Source organism: Triticum dicoccoides, chromosome 2B, assembly GCF_002162155.2.
Source record: "Triticum dicoccoides isolate Atlit2015 ecotype Zavitan chromosome 2B, WEW_v2.0, whole genome shotgun sequence".
Taxonomy (NCBI): Eukaryota; Viridiplantae; Streptophyta; class Magnoliopsida; order Poales; family Poaceae; genus Triticum; species Triticum dicoccoides.
In genome coordinates this window covers 70,571,950-70,592,023 of record NC_041383.1, presented here as the reverse complement: position 1 = coordinate 70,592,023, position 20,074 = coordinate 70,571,950, and the positions used below count along the sequence as shown (strand labels likewise).

At 47.0% G+C, this 20,074-nt stretch overlaps 1 protein-coding gene across 1 annotated transcript; it reads left to right on the top strand.

Moving 5' to 3' along the window:
• The first annotated feature begins 2,426 nt into the window (after positions 1 to 2,426).
• LOC119362205 lies at positions 2,427 to 5,574 on the top strand. The gene is made up of 4 exons (XM_037627404.1): positions 2,427 to 3,910; positions 4,035 to 4,107; positions 4,196 to 4,319; positions 5,251 to 5,574. The coding sequence occupies exons 1-4, from the start codon at positions 2,508 to 2,510 to the stop codon at positions 5,340 to 5,342; spliced, it is 1,692 nt and encodes a 563-aa protein (XP_037483301.1). The 5' UTR covers positions 2,427 to 2,507; the 3' UTR covers positions 5,343 to 5,574.
• Positions 5,575 to 20,074: the final 14,500 nt, after the last annotated feature.

Genomic DNA, 20,074 nt, shown 5'->3' with positions numbered 1-20,074 from the left:
CACCACCGCAGCAATCCACCTCCAAGTTAGCCATACTTGTAATCGTGTATCACATCCAACCACAATTGTAAGACATATTATCAATAAAAGCTTTCATCTTGATGTTTTCTTCATGCGAACTGATCGCCATGTGCGAGTAATTCGGTAAGGCAATGAGTTGAGGCATAGCCTTGCAACCCTATGTGTTTGTAAGAGGGATTAGTGTAATGACTTTGAATGAACGTCATGAATGTGTGAAATAAAACTGCATCGTAGTTGTCTCTTGTCTCTATCACATTCTTCAACCTGCACATACCCAGGATCACGGAGTTCAAGCCATGAGGAGGTTAGGAGCAGGGTGGAAGTCGAGCGTTGTTTCTGAACACTAGTGACAAAAAGGTTTAATGTGGTAGTGTGAAGCCAATCCTTGGGGATACATGAGTTGTAGTCATTAAACGTTCGATGCTTTTTTGATTTATCTTAATTACCGAGGTAACCCACGCGATGGATAAGTCTTACGATTGAACATCCGACTCTTGATGTTGGGCGCATTCCAGTCAAGATGTAATTTGGACACATCCCCCGCTTTGAGTCGTTGTAAGCACATCTTAATAAGTGTCTTCCAGAGAACAAATTAAGATCACAATGATCCCAGTCACAAAGATATGTTTGTAAGAATCAAGTCCTCATACCAATACATATTTTTATTATAAGTGTTTTTGGTAGCAACTATGATAACGACCTGGTCCAAAAACGGGAATTTAATACTTTAGCAAAAGCTTAATAGAAACCCTTATTGTGAGTACATGTCCTCTCGTGGGATCGATAAGTTAGGGTCACACCTTGGGGAAAAGAGGTTGGGAACCCTGCTACTGTTACCGGATCACCAAAGGGACTCATTAGACATGCAACCCATTTGTTTTTTGTGTGTGAGAATTTATGGCTCATTTGTTGAGCGGGCGAAAAATAAGACTTAAAGTTATTTCTAGACCCAAATCAATACCTCCTCTCGAAAGATTTTGGAGTTGTGCTGGCCAATAAAATAATGTTGGACTGGATTGTGCTTTATATTCGAAAAGGTAAAGTTGGGTTGGGTATTTTACTCAGAAAAACAAAGCTGGGCTGGGTACGTTCCATGAAAAAAACTTGTTCGATCTAAAGGAAAAAATTAGTAGCCGGTCAGTCCCAAATGTCAGTATCGAAGAAGATCAGAGATTGAAGAAGCATGTCACTCATTGGATGTCGATCCAATGATTACTGCTGCCAGAATCGCTTGTTCACTAAGTTGACAAAGCGTTGCGTAAGCTTCAGCCTAGTGGGTCTCATATGTCAACTTTCAAATCTATGATGGCCATACATCACATTTGCTACTCCATCCATTCCTAAATATTTGTCTTTCTAGAGATTTCAAATGGACTACCACATACATGTGTATATAGACATATTTTAAAGTGTAGATTCACTCATTTTGCTCTGTATGTAGTCACTTGTTAAAATCTATAGAAAGACGAATATTTAGGAACGAAGGGAGTATTATTTTAGAATATATAGCCCATTTGCTAGTTTTTTGGATTTATTACAACATATTCACTACTCTCTTTGTAACAAAATGCAAGACATTTTTAACAATTACTTCCTTTGTTTCAAAATAGATGACTCAACTTTGTATTAATTCTAGTATAAATTACAAAGTTGAGTCATCTATTTTGGAACGAAAGGAGTATAAATGAACCAAAAGAGTCATATAATTTTGTTAGAGAGGTTGTATTGTTTAGGATTTATAGTTCATTTGCTGGGCGTGCCAACATTAAGACCAAAAGTTTATTCAAGACCCAAAACCATTACTCTTCTTGTTCAAAGATATGCAACCCAGCTGGCGAAGAAAGCAAAGTAAGCCTTGACTTGGTATTCTTAAAAAAAATAGAGCTGGGCTAAACATTTACAAAAGGAAAAAAATTCTAGACTGATTATTTTGTAATCTAAAAATCAAAGCTCGAGTTAGATGACTGACTCCTTGTTAATAGTAGAATTTTTTAGGGGTTTTATTAATAGTAGAGCTTTTTTTTAGTATCAATAGTATTTTGTTTTGAGAAACGAGTTTTTTTTGAGGGGTTTTTGAGAAACGAGTAACTATCAATAGTAGAGTTTTGTTTTTGACAAATACCTGTAAGTTTATTAATACTCATAACAATTAAAGTTACACCGATCTGGATCTAATAATATTCAAGAAAATACAAAGTAACTTATTTGACTAAGAATTACAATGTGATCTTTTGTAAACACTTTCAATCTCTACTCGAGGAAATATTCCAAAAATTTTGGTAAAAATTACGTGAAGCTGGCTGCTACGGCGCAGGCCCAGGCCCAGGAAGGAAGACAAATCGAATCCAGACTCCCCGCACGCCGCTCTACAAAAGGAAATCGCTTGCCATCCTGGTAACCCTAATTCCCAAATCCTCGCCGCCACCCCCCTCCCACCACACCCCAGGTAACCCTAGTTCCCAAATCCTTCTTGGATCCAGCCAGCCATGGCGGGATCTTTGATGTCCGGCTCCTTCGACCCCCCCGCCGACGATCCCGCCGGCGCCAACCCCTCCCGCTACCCCTTCTGGGTTCTCCTCGACAGCACAGCCTACTTCGCCAACCGCGACAACGCCACCACCGTGAAGGGCACGACGAGCGCGGGCCACGAATTCAAGGTGACCTTCTGCCTCGCTGACCCGCCTGCCGTCTCTTACTTCTGCGTCCACTTTACCGGAGTCAGCATACAAGAGCTTTGCACCACGGAGCCCCGCGTCGTCTCCTCCACCTATGACCTCGCCCTCCTCTGCTTCCCCATCAGAACCGCCCTCGAGTACTTTGTCTACAAGGCTGCATCCGGCGGCAAGAGCATCATCCAAAGGGTCCCTCCTTCTCCAGCATACAAGCACCAGTGGCTCTCGGCAGTCGTGCCACGCGAGGGCGACAATTTCTTGGTCGCTGATCTTTCCCCGGGTGGGGACCCTGGGCACTACATCCTACATATCTTCTCGTCGGAGACGAAAGAGTGGAGCACAAAACACCTACAGCTGCAGGCGCCCTCTGATGTCCTGTCACGGGACCTGCCAAGCCAAACCGACAAGGTGATCTCTCTCGGAGTAAGCACTGTTGGATGGGTCGATCTCTGGCGCGGCATCGTTGTGTGTGATGTGCTCCAGAAGGATCCTGTTCTCCGATTCCTCCCGCTGCCCAAGGCTGATTTCGACCTGCACCGGGAAAGTCCAGCACGGCAAGTGCGGGACGTCATTGGCTTCCCTGATGGTTTCATCAACTTCGTGGAGATCGAACAGTGTGTCAGATGGTTCACCGTTGTCAGAAAGAGGACTTCGAAGACGACCCATGTTTTTGACGTTGCAGATACCATCTCTGACGAGGAGCTCCTCAGCAATGATGGTATGGACACAGAAGACAAACCTTTTCATTCACCCGCTGGCTGGAAGATACGGACAATGTTTAGGAGCATTTATTGGCACTTATGGCACAAGAGTCGCACTGTCCATGTTGACCACATATCACCCTGCCCACCTGAACCCTCTAAGCTGACGCATCATCTATGGAATGATAGAGACATGAAATGGACATTGGGAAACCTGAAGACTGCAGGGTTCCCGACCTTCAGTGTATACGGTGGTAATGCTGTCTACCTCGTGTCTAAGGTGGAGTCTCAGGATGAAGACACATTGCTTGTTGGTGTTGATATAAGAAAGAGGAAGCTGGAAGTCATCGAACAATATTGCGGCAGATCCATTTCTTTCGATCCCATTCCGCTTGGCGTTGTTCAAATTGTAGGGGGGCGGGAAGTCATTGAACCATATTGTGGTGGGACATCCACTGCTTTCAATCCTATTTCCTGCGCATTCTCCGAATATCTGAATACCACTCCAAGTCCAAGGCATGTTTTTTGTTTTGCTCTGTTTTCTATTCTATTAACTTCCATGCAAACTCATTGTATTTCCCCCAGTTCTCAACTTATTTTGCCCCATGCACCTGACATTTTGCCTCTTATTTTGCTTAAGGCCACGTGACGATGAAGTTGCAGCAGTATCTGCTCACAGCGGTGCGCTGGGCAATACTGTTCCAAAATATATGGTAGGCTTGCTGTAATCATCTTGCTGCTATTATAGATGTGTCCATTTTGCCATCTCCTTCAATAAGATGTATGTAAACCCTTCTACAGCAAACCCAGCAAAACACGTCGAATGGGGATGACTCTAGCAAGTATCAACCGCCAACCAGAATCCAGCCATCCAGTTTGACACAAACTGGGCAGCCCTTGTCATCTTCAACTTCAACTCAATTAGGTAAAAACATCGTGAACGCTTATAATATGGTTCTTTTATCCTAGTTCTTGTTGACTCAAGATATTTAACTCTGAAATGTTTGAAATTATTGAAAATTAACATTTGATATCATGATTTCAGAAAAAATGTGTGAAAGACTTGGGTCACCATGCTGCCTTTCTTGCTGTATAGGGAAGCAAATGTCGGTTTAGTTTCATGTTCTTGCATGTCTATGTGAGGTTTTGTATTTAACGGAACTGAAATGGATAATTAATTAATCATTATTTGTAATTCAGCGACCATATTAAAGTTGCTACCCTGTTAACAAGTGAAACCGTTGCATGAGCTAAAGAAACATCTTTTAGGCCTCCCAGAATTTCATTCAACTTGTAAGTTTTGTGTTAGCGTTTCTCCCAAAAGGGAAAAATATATCTTGAATTGGAGTATACAACCTCACAATTGCAAATTAGCGAGTGTAGTGAAGTTGAGGGCAAAACCTAGCTGTGGTCAATGAGTAGGCATACTAGCTGATGTTTTTAAAATTGAACTTGTGAAGAGATTATATGGGGTGACTGATGATGGGAATCTTGGTTTCTTGGCGCGAGTGACCTGGTGTTGTGTGATATATTGCACTCTTTGAGTATTCCCTGGTTTGTCGTCGATATTTTGGCCCCTCTGTATTTTGTATTAACAGGCGAATTTTGGGAGCCGTGCTTGTTTGCTTTAACTAGTTGATTGTTTGGAAATGTTTGTTGGGTGCTTGAGTTTCAGAATTCATAGGCTGCACTGCAATAAATTTGTAAAAATGTTTCCAACAATTTTGCTGGAATTGTTTATGTTCAGCTTTCCTCTCTTGATGAAAGCACTGCATGCATCAAATAACATGATTTTATTTTATTTATATATGTTATAATACAACTTACTCATGTTTATGCCTGTTGGATGGATCCAGACGACTTCCGAAGGATGCCCTATCAATGCCTCGCGTGCCATTGCAACCTCCCTCCCGACCAGTACCCAAGGAGGTGTTTGCACCGTGAATGACTTCGACGGCTGTCCTCGACCATGGCCAACAGCACCACAGGAAGCCATTTTTATCTCTTGCATATTGTGGGCAGGTGGAATATCGTGGTTGATGTCATGGAATGTTAACAAAGTGCATGCTCTTGCATCTTTTGATGCTGTGCAGCCATGTCCACATACTGCTGCCACCCTCTGTTAACATATCATGGATGATGCTTTAAAACATTTGAATATATATGTTTGGTTGCTCCTCCGCGATGTCTGCTTTTTGGAAGAGTTCTGATCTTAACGTTGTTAGACCAGCCAATCAGCCATTGATCGCAGTGCACGTAACAGTCCCTGCTATTTCGTTGCGACCACCTAGACCTGTTAGCTTTGTTCAGTTACGGATTAAAAGGCACGTTGTTGATACATGTCTTTTTTATCCTACCCGATTTTATCTGGTTACCTCATCAATTCAAACGATTCGTTTCTGCTTGTCTTGTGCAACCGCCTAAAGCACCGGCGACTGAAGCCAGGTACGACAACATCCAAACACATGGCGCTTCTCCCTTGGTCACGCCGTGCGCTAGGATCCTCTACCGTTTGGCAGCTTGCCGTTCTACCACTGACATATGGGCCTGTTGTAAACCTGGGCTACATGTAAGTGACCCAACGTCACCTAGCGCACGGCAGAGGAGCCGTGTCCTTCTAGCACACCCAGCCGGAAACGGCTGAACAAGATGCGGTGAGCACGATCATATAACAAGATGTGGTGAGCGACGGCTCAGATACGGTCCGTGGTGGCGAGGGAAACACGGTTGGCTGTCGGCTCTATGATGCAGAGGCTGTGCAGCTGACGGTGACTGGCGCACCCCTTCCTAGTTCTAATCGTTTGATTATTTTTTCACATGCTTTTAAAATGCTCATACTTAGATGACTCATTGTGTCAAAGGCCAAAAAAGCCAATTAGGGCAACTCCAACGGGCCGACCCAAACGGATGGCGATTTTGTCTGTTTTTTGTCCGTTTGGGTCGGTCAGGCGGACACGGATGTCCGCTTCCGTGTTTGGGTCGGAGCGTGCGCCCAACGCTGGTTCGATCCATTTTAACGGCGCTAGAAAAAAAAGAATGCATGCATATTTAAAAAACAACAACATTAATTAAACATTAAAGCCGGCCACGAAGGCCGGCGAGAGTCCACGCATCCACATCTGCATTTAAAGAAAAAAAAACAACCTAAACTATGAGGCGGCGCGCTGCCTTAGGCGGCGTCGTTGTCGTCGTCCTCGGGATCCGTAAGGTCGATGAGCGTCAGCGCCGGACCGGCCCAGGGGAACATTGTGTTCCAGAGCGCGTTCATGCCGGGCGCGGGCTGTGTCGACGCGGGGGCTGTGTGGCCGCCTATGCAGTCGCGGCCTGGCGCGCCTCGTCCTCGGCCTTGCGCTACTCCTTCTCGAGGTCGCGCTCGAGCATCTCGAGGTACTCGACGTCGCGGCGCTCCTCGGCCACCCGGATCTGGCGCCAGTGCTCGAGGTTCGCCGCCTCCTGCGCTGGCGTTGCCCCCACCCAGACCGGTGGCGCGGGGACCCACTCGCGCACTACTCCTATCGAGGAGTAGTGCTCGATGGGGGACGGCTCCGGCTCGGGCTTGATGCGACGTCGGGGTGGGGATGACGAGGCCACCGGTGGCAGCACGCAGTCGCCCGCCGTGAAGAGGGCAATGGCCCGTGCCATTGCCGCCTCGTACCGAGCCTCCTCTTCCTCCGTCGCCTCCGCCCTGCGCCGCTCGTCCTCCTCGCTCTCCCGGTAAACGGCCGCAAGGGCCGCCTGGTCCTCCTCGCGGACGATGAGCAGGGGCGGTGGCACGGTGCGGTCGACCTCGCGGACGCCGCGTCGCCTCGCCTCCTCGTGCTCGAAGGCGAACCAGCGCTTCTAGTTGGGCGAGTCGGCGGCGTAGGCGGCCTCGCGACGTTGCTCCGACGTCAGCAGCGCCCGCCGGTGCCGCACCTCCTCCGCATGAGCCCTAGCCGACCGCGGCGCCGCCGGCACTGGGATCCTATCCGGATCCAGATGCCAGTCGTGCGGCAGGGTGGCGTCGGTGTACGGGAGAGGCACGCGGTGCTGCTAGTGCCACTCCGCCTGGTGCACTGGCACGTTCATGCGCTGCCTCTGCCGGTGAGGCGCCCACGCCGGCGGAGGCAGGGGCCTTGCCTTTGGCCTTGGTGCTGCTGGCGCCGGAGAAGAGCCACATCTCTCTGTGATGGTGGTGGCTAGGGTTTGCTGGCGACGGGGGAGCAAAGCTTGCTCGATGTGGACGGCGAGTTTGGACGAGGACGACCCCGCCGCACGGTCGGCTTAAAAAAGGACGACCGCCGTTGCTGACGCATGTGCCCGTGGTCATAAATTAAGCTGACCGCGTGGGCAGCGGGTAGTTGGACGGCTGCCAGGTGGGGACGCGACGGATAGCGAGAAGGCTTGCGTGGCGTCTGTTCGGCGTCCGTGCCGACGCATTTGGGGCGCAAATGCGTCGGTGCGGACGCGAAGCGGAGGTGATTTGGGTTTGAGTCGGCGCGTTGGGCTGCCACTTTTGTACGTGCCGACCCAAACAGTCGCAAGCGAACGAAATGGGTCGGCTCTTTGGAGTTGCTCTTAGAACCAAGTATTATGTTGATATTGTAGGGCATATGTGGATCGAAAGAGAGAAACATAAGATTAGTTACACTTAGTAAGAAGTAATCCACATAGAAATACAATGCCAAATTTAAAATAAAAAAGTGCAAAGCGTAGCTAGAGGAAAGCAGAGTAGCTGCCTACGATGAGTGAATTGCAAAAAACAACAACATTGAAGGCTTGGTTTGCAGGAACCACAAGTCTACGTAATTGTGCTTAAAATCACTAATTATTTATTTATTTATTTTGCAAAAAACACTAGTCGATCGATTGGGTCGTTTTAAGTCAGAATATGACACGGGCCCAGTTTTTGTCGACGTGTCTGCACTGTTGCTCCGTCTGAGCCGTCAGATGGTGTTAGATGCCATGCCCCGCACCGGTTCAAGCCGCTCAGGTCACCCCCCTGAATCCCGTCCCATCCGGTCCGGTCCTCTCCATCTCTTTTCCTCCCCCGCACTCTCTCCTCTCATACATGGCGATGGCTAGCGGCGGCGGGTTTGCCGGCGTCGGAGACGATAGGCCACCGGAGGCAGATCTCTGCGGGAGTTCAAACCCCAGCGGCCCTTTGGATACGAGCAGCCCCAGTTGCAGCCCCGAGCAAATTTTTGGCGGCTAGATCTTGGGCCAGGGCCGTGAAGGACAACCCGATGGAAAGCCACTGGTTTTCCTCATCATTCGGCGGTGTTTGGTAAGTTTCCCCTCTCAGTTTCTTACCATTGATGACCTATAGATCGATTCTAAGGTTAGGGTTAGTCTTCTTCGAATTGGTGTTGATTCTAGGGTTATCGGTGCTGTTAAGTTGATTTGTTTGCACTGTTAAACCTAGCTGGCTAGCAGAAGAACTAGATGTATGTGCTGTTAAGTTGAATTCATGTTGATGTTAATTACAGTTCATTTGTAGGCAAATATGCAGTGTAAATTAGAGTAATTATGAAGTGTAAAATGTTGTAGCTCTGTTATAGTAATTATGCAGTGAAAATGGCAGTAGCTCTATTATATTAATTTTGCAATGTTGATTATGAAGTGTAAAATGTAGTGCTATGTTATAGTAATTTTGTGCTCTGTTAATGAAATTTGTTGTACTTTCTTTGTGTCTAGTTTGGAGGATTAGGTTTGGGAAGTTAGAATGCACTTCCATGACAGAGACAACTTGGAGAGATCAATTTCCCTTTCAGACATAACATACTGTAATTTGGTAGCTCTAATAGAGATAGAGGGATATGGGCTGAATGATTACATGTATTTTGTGAGGGAGCCTGGTGTGGGGATTACAGGATTGGATGAAATTTGTGATGATGACAAGGTTGATGAAATGCTTGACCATATTGCTAATAAAGATCAGAAGCTAGTGAACTTGACCGTGATTAGGGCCACTGATCCAAGACCTGCGGATTTGAATTTAGGATTTGTGTATGAGGAGCAGGTTCCTTTGAGTCAATTAGGAGAGAAACCTATTTACGAAGTCAATCCTTCTGGTGTTCTCTTCAGATAACCATCAAAATGCAATAAACAGAGGCAACCAGAGCCACTACATGTCTCCTCCACACAACAGAGCACAAACCATGATATTGATGAAGGAAATGTGGTAGATCATGATGAATTGGAGACATTAATGGAGGTGAAGAGGAGAACAAAGATTACAAAATTTAGGAAACACAAGAAGTCAGCTGAGCATGTTAAAAAGATTAAGCAAAAACTACCAGTTCTTTTAACTAAAGATGATTCTGATCTGGATGTAGATGAGAATTTTCTTAAGAGGCTTAATGAGATGAGGAAGCAGAGAGAGGATCCACTCCTTCATTTGATGGAGACACTGATGTGGATGAAGTGTATGAGACAGATGAGGAAGAGGGGCATGTTGAGGAAGAGGAAGAAGAGCAGGTGGAGCAGCAAGAGGAGCCTAAAAACAAGAAGAAAGCTAGAAAAGGGCCAACCAGTAGGTCACGCTCTAGCTTGGAGCAAAGATTTGAGGATGTTTGGATACCATCATCAGATGAGGAGAAAGATCCAGGTGATTTGAAGCAGGAATATGATGATGGAGCAGAGGAACCACCTTTTGTTCTGCCCAATGGAAGGAAGAGCAGATCAGTGAGATCTTTGCCAAGGAACTGGTACAATGAGGAGAGAGAGAACCCAGAGGAACAGTTTTGTAAAAAACTTTGTTTCCTTAATGTGTACCAGTTTAGGAGAGCACTTCAGACATTTCATATAAGTCAGAATAGGAATTATGAGTTCCACAGAAACTGCAATGACATCATCATAATTGTGTACAAGAATGTAAAATGCCCTTTCTGTTGGGAACGTAGTATTTTCAAAAATTTCCTACGCACATGCAATATCATGGTGATGCATAGAAACGAGCGGGGAGAGTGAGTTCACGTACCCTCGTAGACCGAAAGCGGAAGCGTTAGACAACGCAGTTAATGTAGTCGTATGTCTTCACAATCCGACCGATCCAAGTACCGAACGTACGACACCTCCTAGTTCAGCACATGTTTAGCTCGATGACGTCCCGCGAACTCTGATCCAGTAGAGCTTCATGAGAGAGTTTCATCAGCACGACAACATGGTGACGGTGATGATGTTGCTACCGACGCAGGGCTTCGCCTAAGCACCGCTACAATATGACCGAGGTGGAATATGGTGGAGGGGGGCACCGCACACGGCTAGAATAGAGCAATAGATCAACTTGTGTGTCTTGGGGTGCCCCCTGCCCCCATATATAAAGGAGCTAGGGGGAGGCGGCCGACAAGGAGGAGGGCACGCCAAGGGGGGAGTCCTACTCCCACCGGGAGTAGGACTCCTCCTTTCCTAGTAGGAGTAGGCGAGAAGGAAGGGGAAGAAAGAAGGGAAAGAAGGAGGGGGTGTCGGTGTCAAAACTGGCGGATCTCGGGTAGGGGTCCCGAACTGTGCGTCTAAGGCTAATGGTAACAGGAGACTGGGGACATGATGTTTACCCAGGTTCGGGCCCTCTCGATGGAGGTAATACCCTACTTCCTGCTTGATTGATCTTGATGATATGAGTATTACGAGAGTTGATCTACCACGAGATCGTAGAGGCTAAACCCTAGGAGCTAGCCTATGATTATGATTGTTGTTGTCCTACGGACTAAACCCTCCGGTTTATATAGACCCAGGAGGGGGCTAGGGTTATACAGAGTCGGTTACAGAGAAGGAGATCTAACATCCGAATCGCTAAGCTTTCCTTCCACGCAAAGGAGAGTCCCATCTGGACACGGAACAAAGTCTTCAATCTTGTATCTTCATAGTCCAACAGTCCGGCCAAAGTATATAGTCCGGCTGTCCGGATACCCCCTAATCCAGGACTCCCTCAGTAGCCCCTGAACCAGGCTTCAATGACAATGAGTCCGGCGTGCAGATTGTCTTCGACATTGCAAGACGGGTTCCATCTCCGAATCCAGAGTACTTGTCGTAGCAAACAGTGTACGACTTCCCATTAGTGTTGTACTCCTCGGCTTTTGTGCTTCAATAATGGCTATCTCCACGCGTCGAGTGAATACGAGGAGCCGGGGCATTTTTATATTTTCCACCCTAATCCTGTAAGTGAACCGTCTATTTGAAGAGACGGGGATCCTCAGATCCAAATCTCACCATCTTCCCCCAAGCAAGCATTCAACAGAGCATGTCCGGAAAACCATTCCATCATGGCCGGTCGCCGCAGCTCCTCCTCTTGCTCCCGTAGCTCTATGCCTGGTGATTGGAAAAAGTGTTCAGTCCCCCATAGCCATTTAGTAGAGTTGCAAACCCAAGGGTTTCTTCCACCTGCATACGTGGTCCCCGTCCAAGCCGGACTAGCCACCTATAACGACGGGGAGCAAGCGGAGAACTTTCCTAACCCATATCAGGGGGAGCGGTTATGCCTTGTCCCATATTTGCTAAGAGGACTTGGGTTTCCAATCCACCCATTCCTCTGCGGGCTCTTGGAGTTCTACGGCCTCCAGCTGCATAACTTCACTCCTGCCTCCATACTGCACATCGCAGGTTACGTCGCCCTCTGCGAGCTATTTCTGGGCTGCGAAGCTCATTTCGAGTTATGGAAGAGGCTATTCTGCCTTGTCCCTCACAATCATGAGGGATCTATATATCAAGTGGGCGGAGCTGAAATATGGCGCGTCGCCCAGACCGGATACCTGTCCGGCACTCCAAAGAAGGCATCCGAAGACTGGCCTTCGGAGTGGTTTTATGTAGATGATGTTCCCCTTTCGGACCCAGTCCGGACATGCCTTCCTGAGTTCACCAACGCCCCGCTAAAGAAACGCCAAAGTTGGCGCCCTCGGAGCCCCCAGGAGGAAGATGACAGAGAAGTTCTCTATCTGATGGGCAGGATAAAAATACTGGCCCAATCAGGACTGGCAATAATAGAAGTTATGTCAATATGCATAATGCGGGGGGTGCAGCCACTTCAATATCGGGGGAAACCCATGTGGCACTTCAACGGAGAAGACGACGCCACCCGCTGCGGTCGTAAAGGTCCGAACTCCGCCACCGCTCTGGCGAGAATATTGTCCGATTTATACAAAGGACAAGAAGAGGAGTTCCTCCCGCATTAAGCCGCGGGATGAATTTTCCATGTACAACCCCCCAAGCTGGGTAAACTGTCATTCTTTACTCGACTCTATTCATTCTTGTGTCCTTTGTCACTAACATTCACCTTGCTATTTTCAAAGCAGGAACTGAAAAGGGCCGTGAAGGAGTTCAACAGCCCACCTCCACAGCCAGAGGATCCTGGCCGGGTTCTCGACCCCGGACTTGAAGAAGATCCGGATATATCTGTGGAGCTTGTCGACGGGACATTCTATCAAGCAAGTTGTGACGGCGCCTTGGTGGCCATCCTCGCCGATTATCCCGGGCTGCTCCCAGTGTCAAATGTAAGTAAAGCCGGAGCTCTAACTTCCGAATTATGTCGTACCTTACGCACATATGTTGCATTTTTATAGAAACGGCCATCGGGATGCCGTGCTGAGCCCGCGGGGGCTCATCAGCAAAGGGCACCCGGGCCGGGCAGGCTTAAGAGGAAGGCGGTTAGGATTGAGACACCGACACAGAGGTACAAATTAAACTTGCTCCGTGATTATTTTTGCTGAAATGTGACAGTTTTCATAAGGTCCTGGCAGAAAGAGTAGCCGCCGGACTATATCCGGAGACCCTGCCGGCCACGCCTCAAGCAATCGGATTCCTGAACCAGACTCACGGGTGGAGGCTGACGTGGGGACAACGCCGAATTGTCCTCCTACAAAAGATGCGGACAGGCTTTCCACTACAAATTCCGAAGTGGAGAGCGCCATGAATCACCGGCGCAGACGGTCCGTACTCCGCAATGGTATTTTTTCCGAGGAGGCGTTCAATGCTTTCAACTCCGGAGACGCATATATCCGCGCCGCTCAAGATGGACTCACCAGAGCAACGGACCAGTATGCGAAGGATATACGGGTAAAAAAAATTGATAAGTATGTGTAGTAGTAGCCCCTGAGATTGAAACAGTTGGCACAACTGATTTAAGGATCATTGTATGCATAGGTTCTTGTAGAGAAGAATACCCATTTATCTCAAGAGCTGGAGGAATGCAAGACCCAGCTAAAGGCCGCAGTTGCCGGACTAGAGGAATCCCAAAAGGCCTCTTCTGGTAATACTTTCCTTGATAAAGGAATATGTAAGGACGTATACCAGTTATTTATTCGGCATGGTTTACAAAATCTAACAAAAGATTCTGCAGACAATCCCAGAGAGAATCCGAAGATCGTGAAAGGTAATGAGCCACATTTGCGAAGTCAGCTGAAGGTGGGCGAGCGCGTGCTGACGCAGGTTATTCAAGAGAAAAATAATCTCTAAGATGCCAATATTCGACTGAGCATCGAATTGGCAGATGTTCGAGCTCAGCTTGCTGACTCCGTAAAGGAGAACATGATATGTTGACGCGGCATTTATAGTAAGTGCTTAAACGAACTACAAAACAGTTCAGCGAGGAAGCGAACTAACAGAGTTATGTCTGTAGGTATGCTGATGGGCCGTCCTGAAGAGGAGATGCCCGGATCCGCATGTGATTTGCTGCAAGATCTTTCACAACTGCACGAACGAGCTCGACAGGTGATGCAGGTTATTGCCCAAGCCTTGTGGCCGTCCTCTTCCCTGCCAGGAGGCATTGGGGAGCTTGTGGATATGCTTAAAGGAGCATGGTAGCGCTTCCAGTTATGGAAGGCATCAGCCTGCCGTCAAGGTGCAAGGGAAGCCTAGGCCATGGTGAAGACGCGATACGCCAAGGCTGACCCAAACCATATGGCCGAAGTTGGACCGGTGGGGCCTGATGGGAAGGAGATTCCTCGTAAGTCTGGTGTATGACCAAGTAGCATTAGCCGCAAAGTATTCCCAATAGGCTTGTAGGCTAGACAGCCTATTGGATGGTATAGAAGAAGAATTTAGCCAGTCCAAGTGGCTATGTACTTCAATGGACTTTTAGCCCCTAGCCGGATTGTAAATCATTTGTCATGGCGGACCTTTTCGCTTCAGCCTCCGGACCCGACAGTCCGAAGTGTATCCGAATACCCGCACAATTATGTAAAACCGGGGTATGCGTGGAAACCAGGCGTAGGGGTCATAAGTGCTTGAACATACAAGTACCCAACTAGTTATGTTAGATTACATGGATAGTAAGAAACATCTTCCAGAGAGAATAGTTCCGTTAGGGGTTCCTTTCCCTGGGTACGCATGCATCGATGTGCATGTCCGAACTGCGAACAGAAGTGCAGGATACAAAACATCTGGGTATTCACGTTGTAATAAACGAAAAACATCTTTTGTTCACCGACCGAATATTCCCTTAAGAATGCTAGCTTTCGGCTTCACCCAGTCTGAGGTACACATCCGGCTGAACCGATAGTAACAATCACAGAGGTGCTCCCCTTATGCCCTAGCCGAATTAACGGGAACGTAGGGCATAAACACAAGAGCCAGGCAACCCAGCATGGCCAAAAATTAAGTCATATCGATGCATATAATGGTGAAGAAAAGGCACATATGGGAAGAAAACACATATGTGGTTGGCAGGAAGCCATTAACGTAATTATATTTAGCTGCCGAATAGGAAGCCCCCAGGTATAGTGAGCACGCGTAGTGCGACCGGAGCGATCAAAGCATCTATACAGTATTTAAGGCTTTATGTGAAAAAGGTAAAGAGGGCGAGAAAGGAAGAAGGAGGACATAATTGAAAGAGCGGAGGTAAGGAGACGAACTCTGAGTTCGGCACTAGGCGTAGAATCTTCGGAGTCTGGCCGCGTCCCATGGGTTCGACTCGAGTCCGTTATCAGATGTATCGCGCAGACGGTAAGCTCCTCCAGTGAGAACTTCATCAATGATGAAGGGACCCTCCCACTTGGGTTTGAGATTGTCGTTCTTCTTCTCCGGTAGGCGTAGAACTAGTTCGCCAACGTTATAAGTTTGACCCGTACTTCTCTGCTTTGATACCTTCGAGCCTGCTGCTGATAGAATGCGGAACGGGCTTTCGCAACAACACGCTCCTCCTCCAGGGCATCTAAGTTGTCCTGCCGATCTAGTTCGGCTTCCTTCTCTTCGTACATGCGCACGCGAGGTGAGTCATGGATTATGTCGCAGGGTAGCACTGCTTCTGCACCGTACACCATAAAAAATGGTGTGTATCCGGTGGTACGATTCGGTGTGGTCCGCAGCCCCCAGAGTACGGAGTCGAGCTCCTCGACCCAATGCATGTCTGATTCCTTCAATGATCGCACTAGTCTGGGTTTGATGCCGCTCATGATGAGATCATTTGCATGTTCGACTTGACTGTTTGTTTGGGGTGATAGATAGAGGCGTAATCGGGCTTGATACCCATGTTGCCGCACCAAGTTTTCACCTCATCGGCTGTGAAATTTGAGCCATTGTCAGTGATGATGCTGTGCAGGACACTTTAACGGTGTACAACCCCTGATATGAAGTCTATCACTGGTCCGGATTCGGCCGTTTTAACTGGTTTGGCTTCTATCCATTTGGTGAACTTGTTCAGCATGACCAATACGTATTTTTTCTTATGGCTTCCCCCTTTAAGAGGTCGGACCATATCTAGCCCCCAGACCGTGAAGGGCCAAGTTATGGGGATTGTTTGGAGAGCGGTAGGGGGCATATGGCTTTGATTGGCGAAGAGTTGGCAACCGATGCAATGTTGGACAAGGTCCTGTGCATCTGCTCGGGCTGTTGGCCAGTAAAAACCTGTACGGAAGGCCTTGCTTACAAGTGCCCGAGCTGCAGTGTGGTGCCCGCCGAGTCCGGCATGGATTTCGGCTAAGAGCTGCCGCCCTTCCTCTTCGGAGATGCATCTTTGGAGCACTCCGGTGGCGCTTTTCTTATAGAGCTCTCCCTCATGGACTTTGTAGGCCTTGGAACATCGCCAATACAACGTGCCTCATTTTGGTCCTCGGGGAGCTCTTGCCTATTTAGGTAGGCTAAGAAGGGCTCGGTCCACGGGGTGATGACAACCATGATTTCATGGGTCGAAGGTGTTATTTCGGTGGCAGAGCCTCATGTTACATCAGATGGTTCAGAATCTGGGGTTGTGTTCGGAGCCGGGCTGGTATTGCCGGTCTCCCCTTCCCATACCACGGATGGCTTGAATAGCCTTTCCAAGAAGATGTTAGGTGGGACGGGGTCGCGTTTAGCACCGATGCGGGCGAGGATATCCGCCGCTTGATTGTTTTCTCTGACCACATGGTGGAATTTGAGCCCCTCGAACCGAGCTGATATTTTGAGGACGACATTACGGTAGGCCGCCATTTTCGGATCCTTGGCATCGAAGTCCCCATTTACTTGTGATATTGCGAGGTTCGAGTCCCCGCGCACTTCTAGGCGTTGGATGCCCATAGAGACTGCCATCCGAAGACCATGCAACAGAGCCTCATATTCGGCCGCATTGTTGGAGTCTGTGTATAATATTTGGAGTACTTATTGGACCGTGTCTCCGGTGGGGGATGTCAGGACAACGCCCGCTCCCAATCCGGCCAGCATTTTAGAGCCGTCGAAGTGCATGATCCAATTGGAGTACGCGTCATACTCTTTAGGGAGTTCGACTTCTGTCCATTCAGCAACAAAGTCAGCCAGTACTTGCGACTTGATGGCTCGCCGTGGTTTGTATGTTATGTCGAACGGAAGGAGCTCGATAGCCCAATTGGCAATCTTACCCGTTGATAGAGGCGGAGGTGTCCCGTCTTTCGATGAGATGGTGGATTTCGCTTTGGTGGAAGTCGACTTTGACGATCCGACTACGAACGTGCGAGGACGTCGCGCCTTAGCAATCGCTAAACCAACTCCGAGAGGTTATTGACCACGCCGGAGCACGATCAACCTAACCACGAGGGTCTGTTTCCTGCGAGCAAACGAAGAACAAGCAAGAAACTAAGATTGCAATCTGGATATTGCGAATATAAGATGAAAGCTTTATTGATCAAGGTGGGGTTCTGTGACGCCTTTGTCTGGTCGTTGAACACAAACGAAGTACGCGAAGTTGCAGCTATGGCGAACTTTTAATCTAAACAAAACCCAAAGTCTAAACGATGCCCTAAGGGCTGTATATATGGAGGAAGAGGGGGGAATTTCGTGGCCCTTGGTGGAGGGGTCCGAAATCAACCCTATCTCTTGTTTCCCCACACATACGGACTCTAAAAATAGCCTATACTTATGTATTTCGAAATTACATGGGCCTGGCCCAATAATAAGGTGACGCAGCACCTAAAATAGCCTCGGGACGAAATTAATGAAGTGGCATCTTGTATATTTCGTCCAAGGCTTCATGCACCCATTATGGTGGCTTCAATGTCCTGAAATCATCACTTGTAACTCCGTTCTTGTTTCCCTTGCGTATGCCATCATCTCCATGCTTGTTCTTGCTCCAATGTTCATCCTTCTCCAAGCTAGGCCCTTCATTTGTAAGCAAAACAAATGTATCCAATTTAGGCAGCATCATATTCTCATGAACATTAGAATCATTACCAAGAAACGAAAGTACCTGGTAATTTAGTTGGCGTGCACGAGCTCTAGTAATTGGTCCAGTATGTATAGCAGCAGGGGCTGTGGGTGTAACAATTGTATTGATGTCCTCATCATCCTCCCCTTCTTGAAATGAAGTCGTCCTCGACGGAAGTTCATCTTCCTCACCCAAATAAGGCTTCAAATCTGCAATGTTAAAAGTGGGACTAACCCCAAAATCTGCAGGCAGCTCAAGTTTGTATGCATTATCATTTATTTTCTCTAACACCTTAAAGGGACCATCAGCACGTGGCATTAACTTTGATTTGCGCAAATCAGGAAATCTATCCTTACGCAAATGTAACCAAACAAGATCTCCAGGTGCAAACACAACATGTTTTCTACCCTTATCTCCAGCAAGTTTATATTTAGCATTCATACGCTCAATTTTTTCCTTAGTTAACTCATGCATTTTTAAAATCAATTCAGCACGTTGTTTAGGATCAAAATTAATCTTCTCCGAAGATGGAAGAGGCAACAAATCAATAGGTGCACGAGGTAGGAAACCATACACAACTTCAAAAGGGCACATCTTAGTAGTAGAATGCAATGAACGATTATAAGCAAATTCAATATGAGGCAAGCATTCCTCCCACATTTTCTTATTATTCTTCAAAACAGCCCTAAGCATAGTAGACAACGTTCTATTGACTACTTCAGTTTGTCCATCAGTTTGGGGGTGACAAGTAGTACTAAAAAGCAGTTTAGTCCCCAACTTAGCCCATAAACATCTCCAAAAGTGGCTAAGAAATTTAGTATCACGATCTAAAACAATAGTATTTGGCACACCATGCAAGCGAATAATTTCACGAAAGAACAAATCAGCAACATTAACAGCATCATCGCTTTTATGACATGGTATAAAGTGTGCCATTTTCGAGAATCTATCCACGACAACAAATATGCTATCCCTCCCCTTCTTTGTTCGAGGTAAACCTAAAACAAAGTCCATATATATCCTCCCAAGGAACACTAGGTACAGGCAAAGGCATATATAAACCATGAGGATTGAGTCGTGACTTAGCTTTTTGACATGTAGTGCAGCGAGCAATAAAACGCTCAACATCCCGTCTCATCTTTGGCCAAAAGAAATGTGTAGCAAGTACGTCCTCCGTCTTCTTCATGCCAAAGTGTCCCATTAATCCTCCTCCATGCGCCTCCTGCAACAACAAAAGACGAACGGAGCTAGCTGGAATGCATAGCTTGTTAGCACGAAACACAAATCCATCGTTAACAACAAACTTGTTCCACATTCTTCCTTCTTTACAATTCTGCATTACATCTTTAAAATCATCATCATGCACATATTGATCTTTGATGGTCTCCAAACCAAATATTTTGAAGTCAAGTTGTGAAAGCATAGTATAGCGACGAGACAATGCATCAGCAATAACATTTTCTTTTCCCTTCTTGTGTTTAATGACATAAGGGAAAGTCTCAATGAATTCAACCCATTTAGCATGTCTACGATTCAGTTTAGCTTGACTTTTAATATGTTTCAAAGATTCATGATCAGAATGTATAACAAATTCTTTGGGCCATAAATAATGTTGCCATGTTTCTAAAGTCCGAACAAGAGCATATAATTCTTTATCATAAGTAGAATAATTCAGACTAGGCCCACTCAATTTTTCAGAAAAGTATGCAACAGGTTTGCCATCTTGTAATAACACACCTCCTAATCCAATTCCACTAGCATCACATTCAAGCTCAAAAGTCTTATTAAAATAGGAAGTTGGAGTAAAGGAGCATGTGTCAACTTATCTTTCAATACCGTGAAGGCTTCTTCCTGTGCAGTACCCCAAAGAAAAGGCACATATTTCTTTGTAAGCTCATTGAGAGGTGCAGCAATGGTGCTGAAATCTCTCACAAAACGCCTATAGAATCCAGCGAGGCCAAGAAAACTCCTCACTTGTGTGACCGTTTTGGGCTGCGGCCAACTCTCAATAGCTTCAATCTTGGCTTTATCAACTTCAATTCCCTGTGGAGTAACAACATAGCCAAGAAAAGATACTCGGTCGGTGCAAAAGGTGCACTTCCCAAGGTTACCAAACA

What these genes read in the sequence shown, in the direction of transcription:
- LOC119362205 (XM_037627404.1), top strand. Translation starts at nt 2,508, where the DNA reads ATGGCGGGATCTTTGATGTCCGGCTCCTTCGACCCCCCCGCCGACGAT. An exon ending in AATACCACTCCAAGTCCAAG is followed by an intron (nt 3,911 to 4,034) that starts GCATGTTTTTTG and finishes ATTTTGCTTAAG; the next exon opens with GCCACGTGACGATGAAGTTG. An exon ending in ATACTGTTCCAAAATATATG is followed by an intron (nt 4,108 to 4,195) that starts GTAGGCTTGCTG and finishes ACCCTTCTACAG; the next exon opens with CAAACCCAGCAAAACACGTC.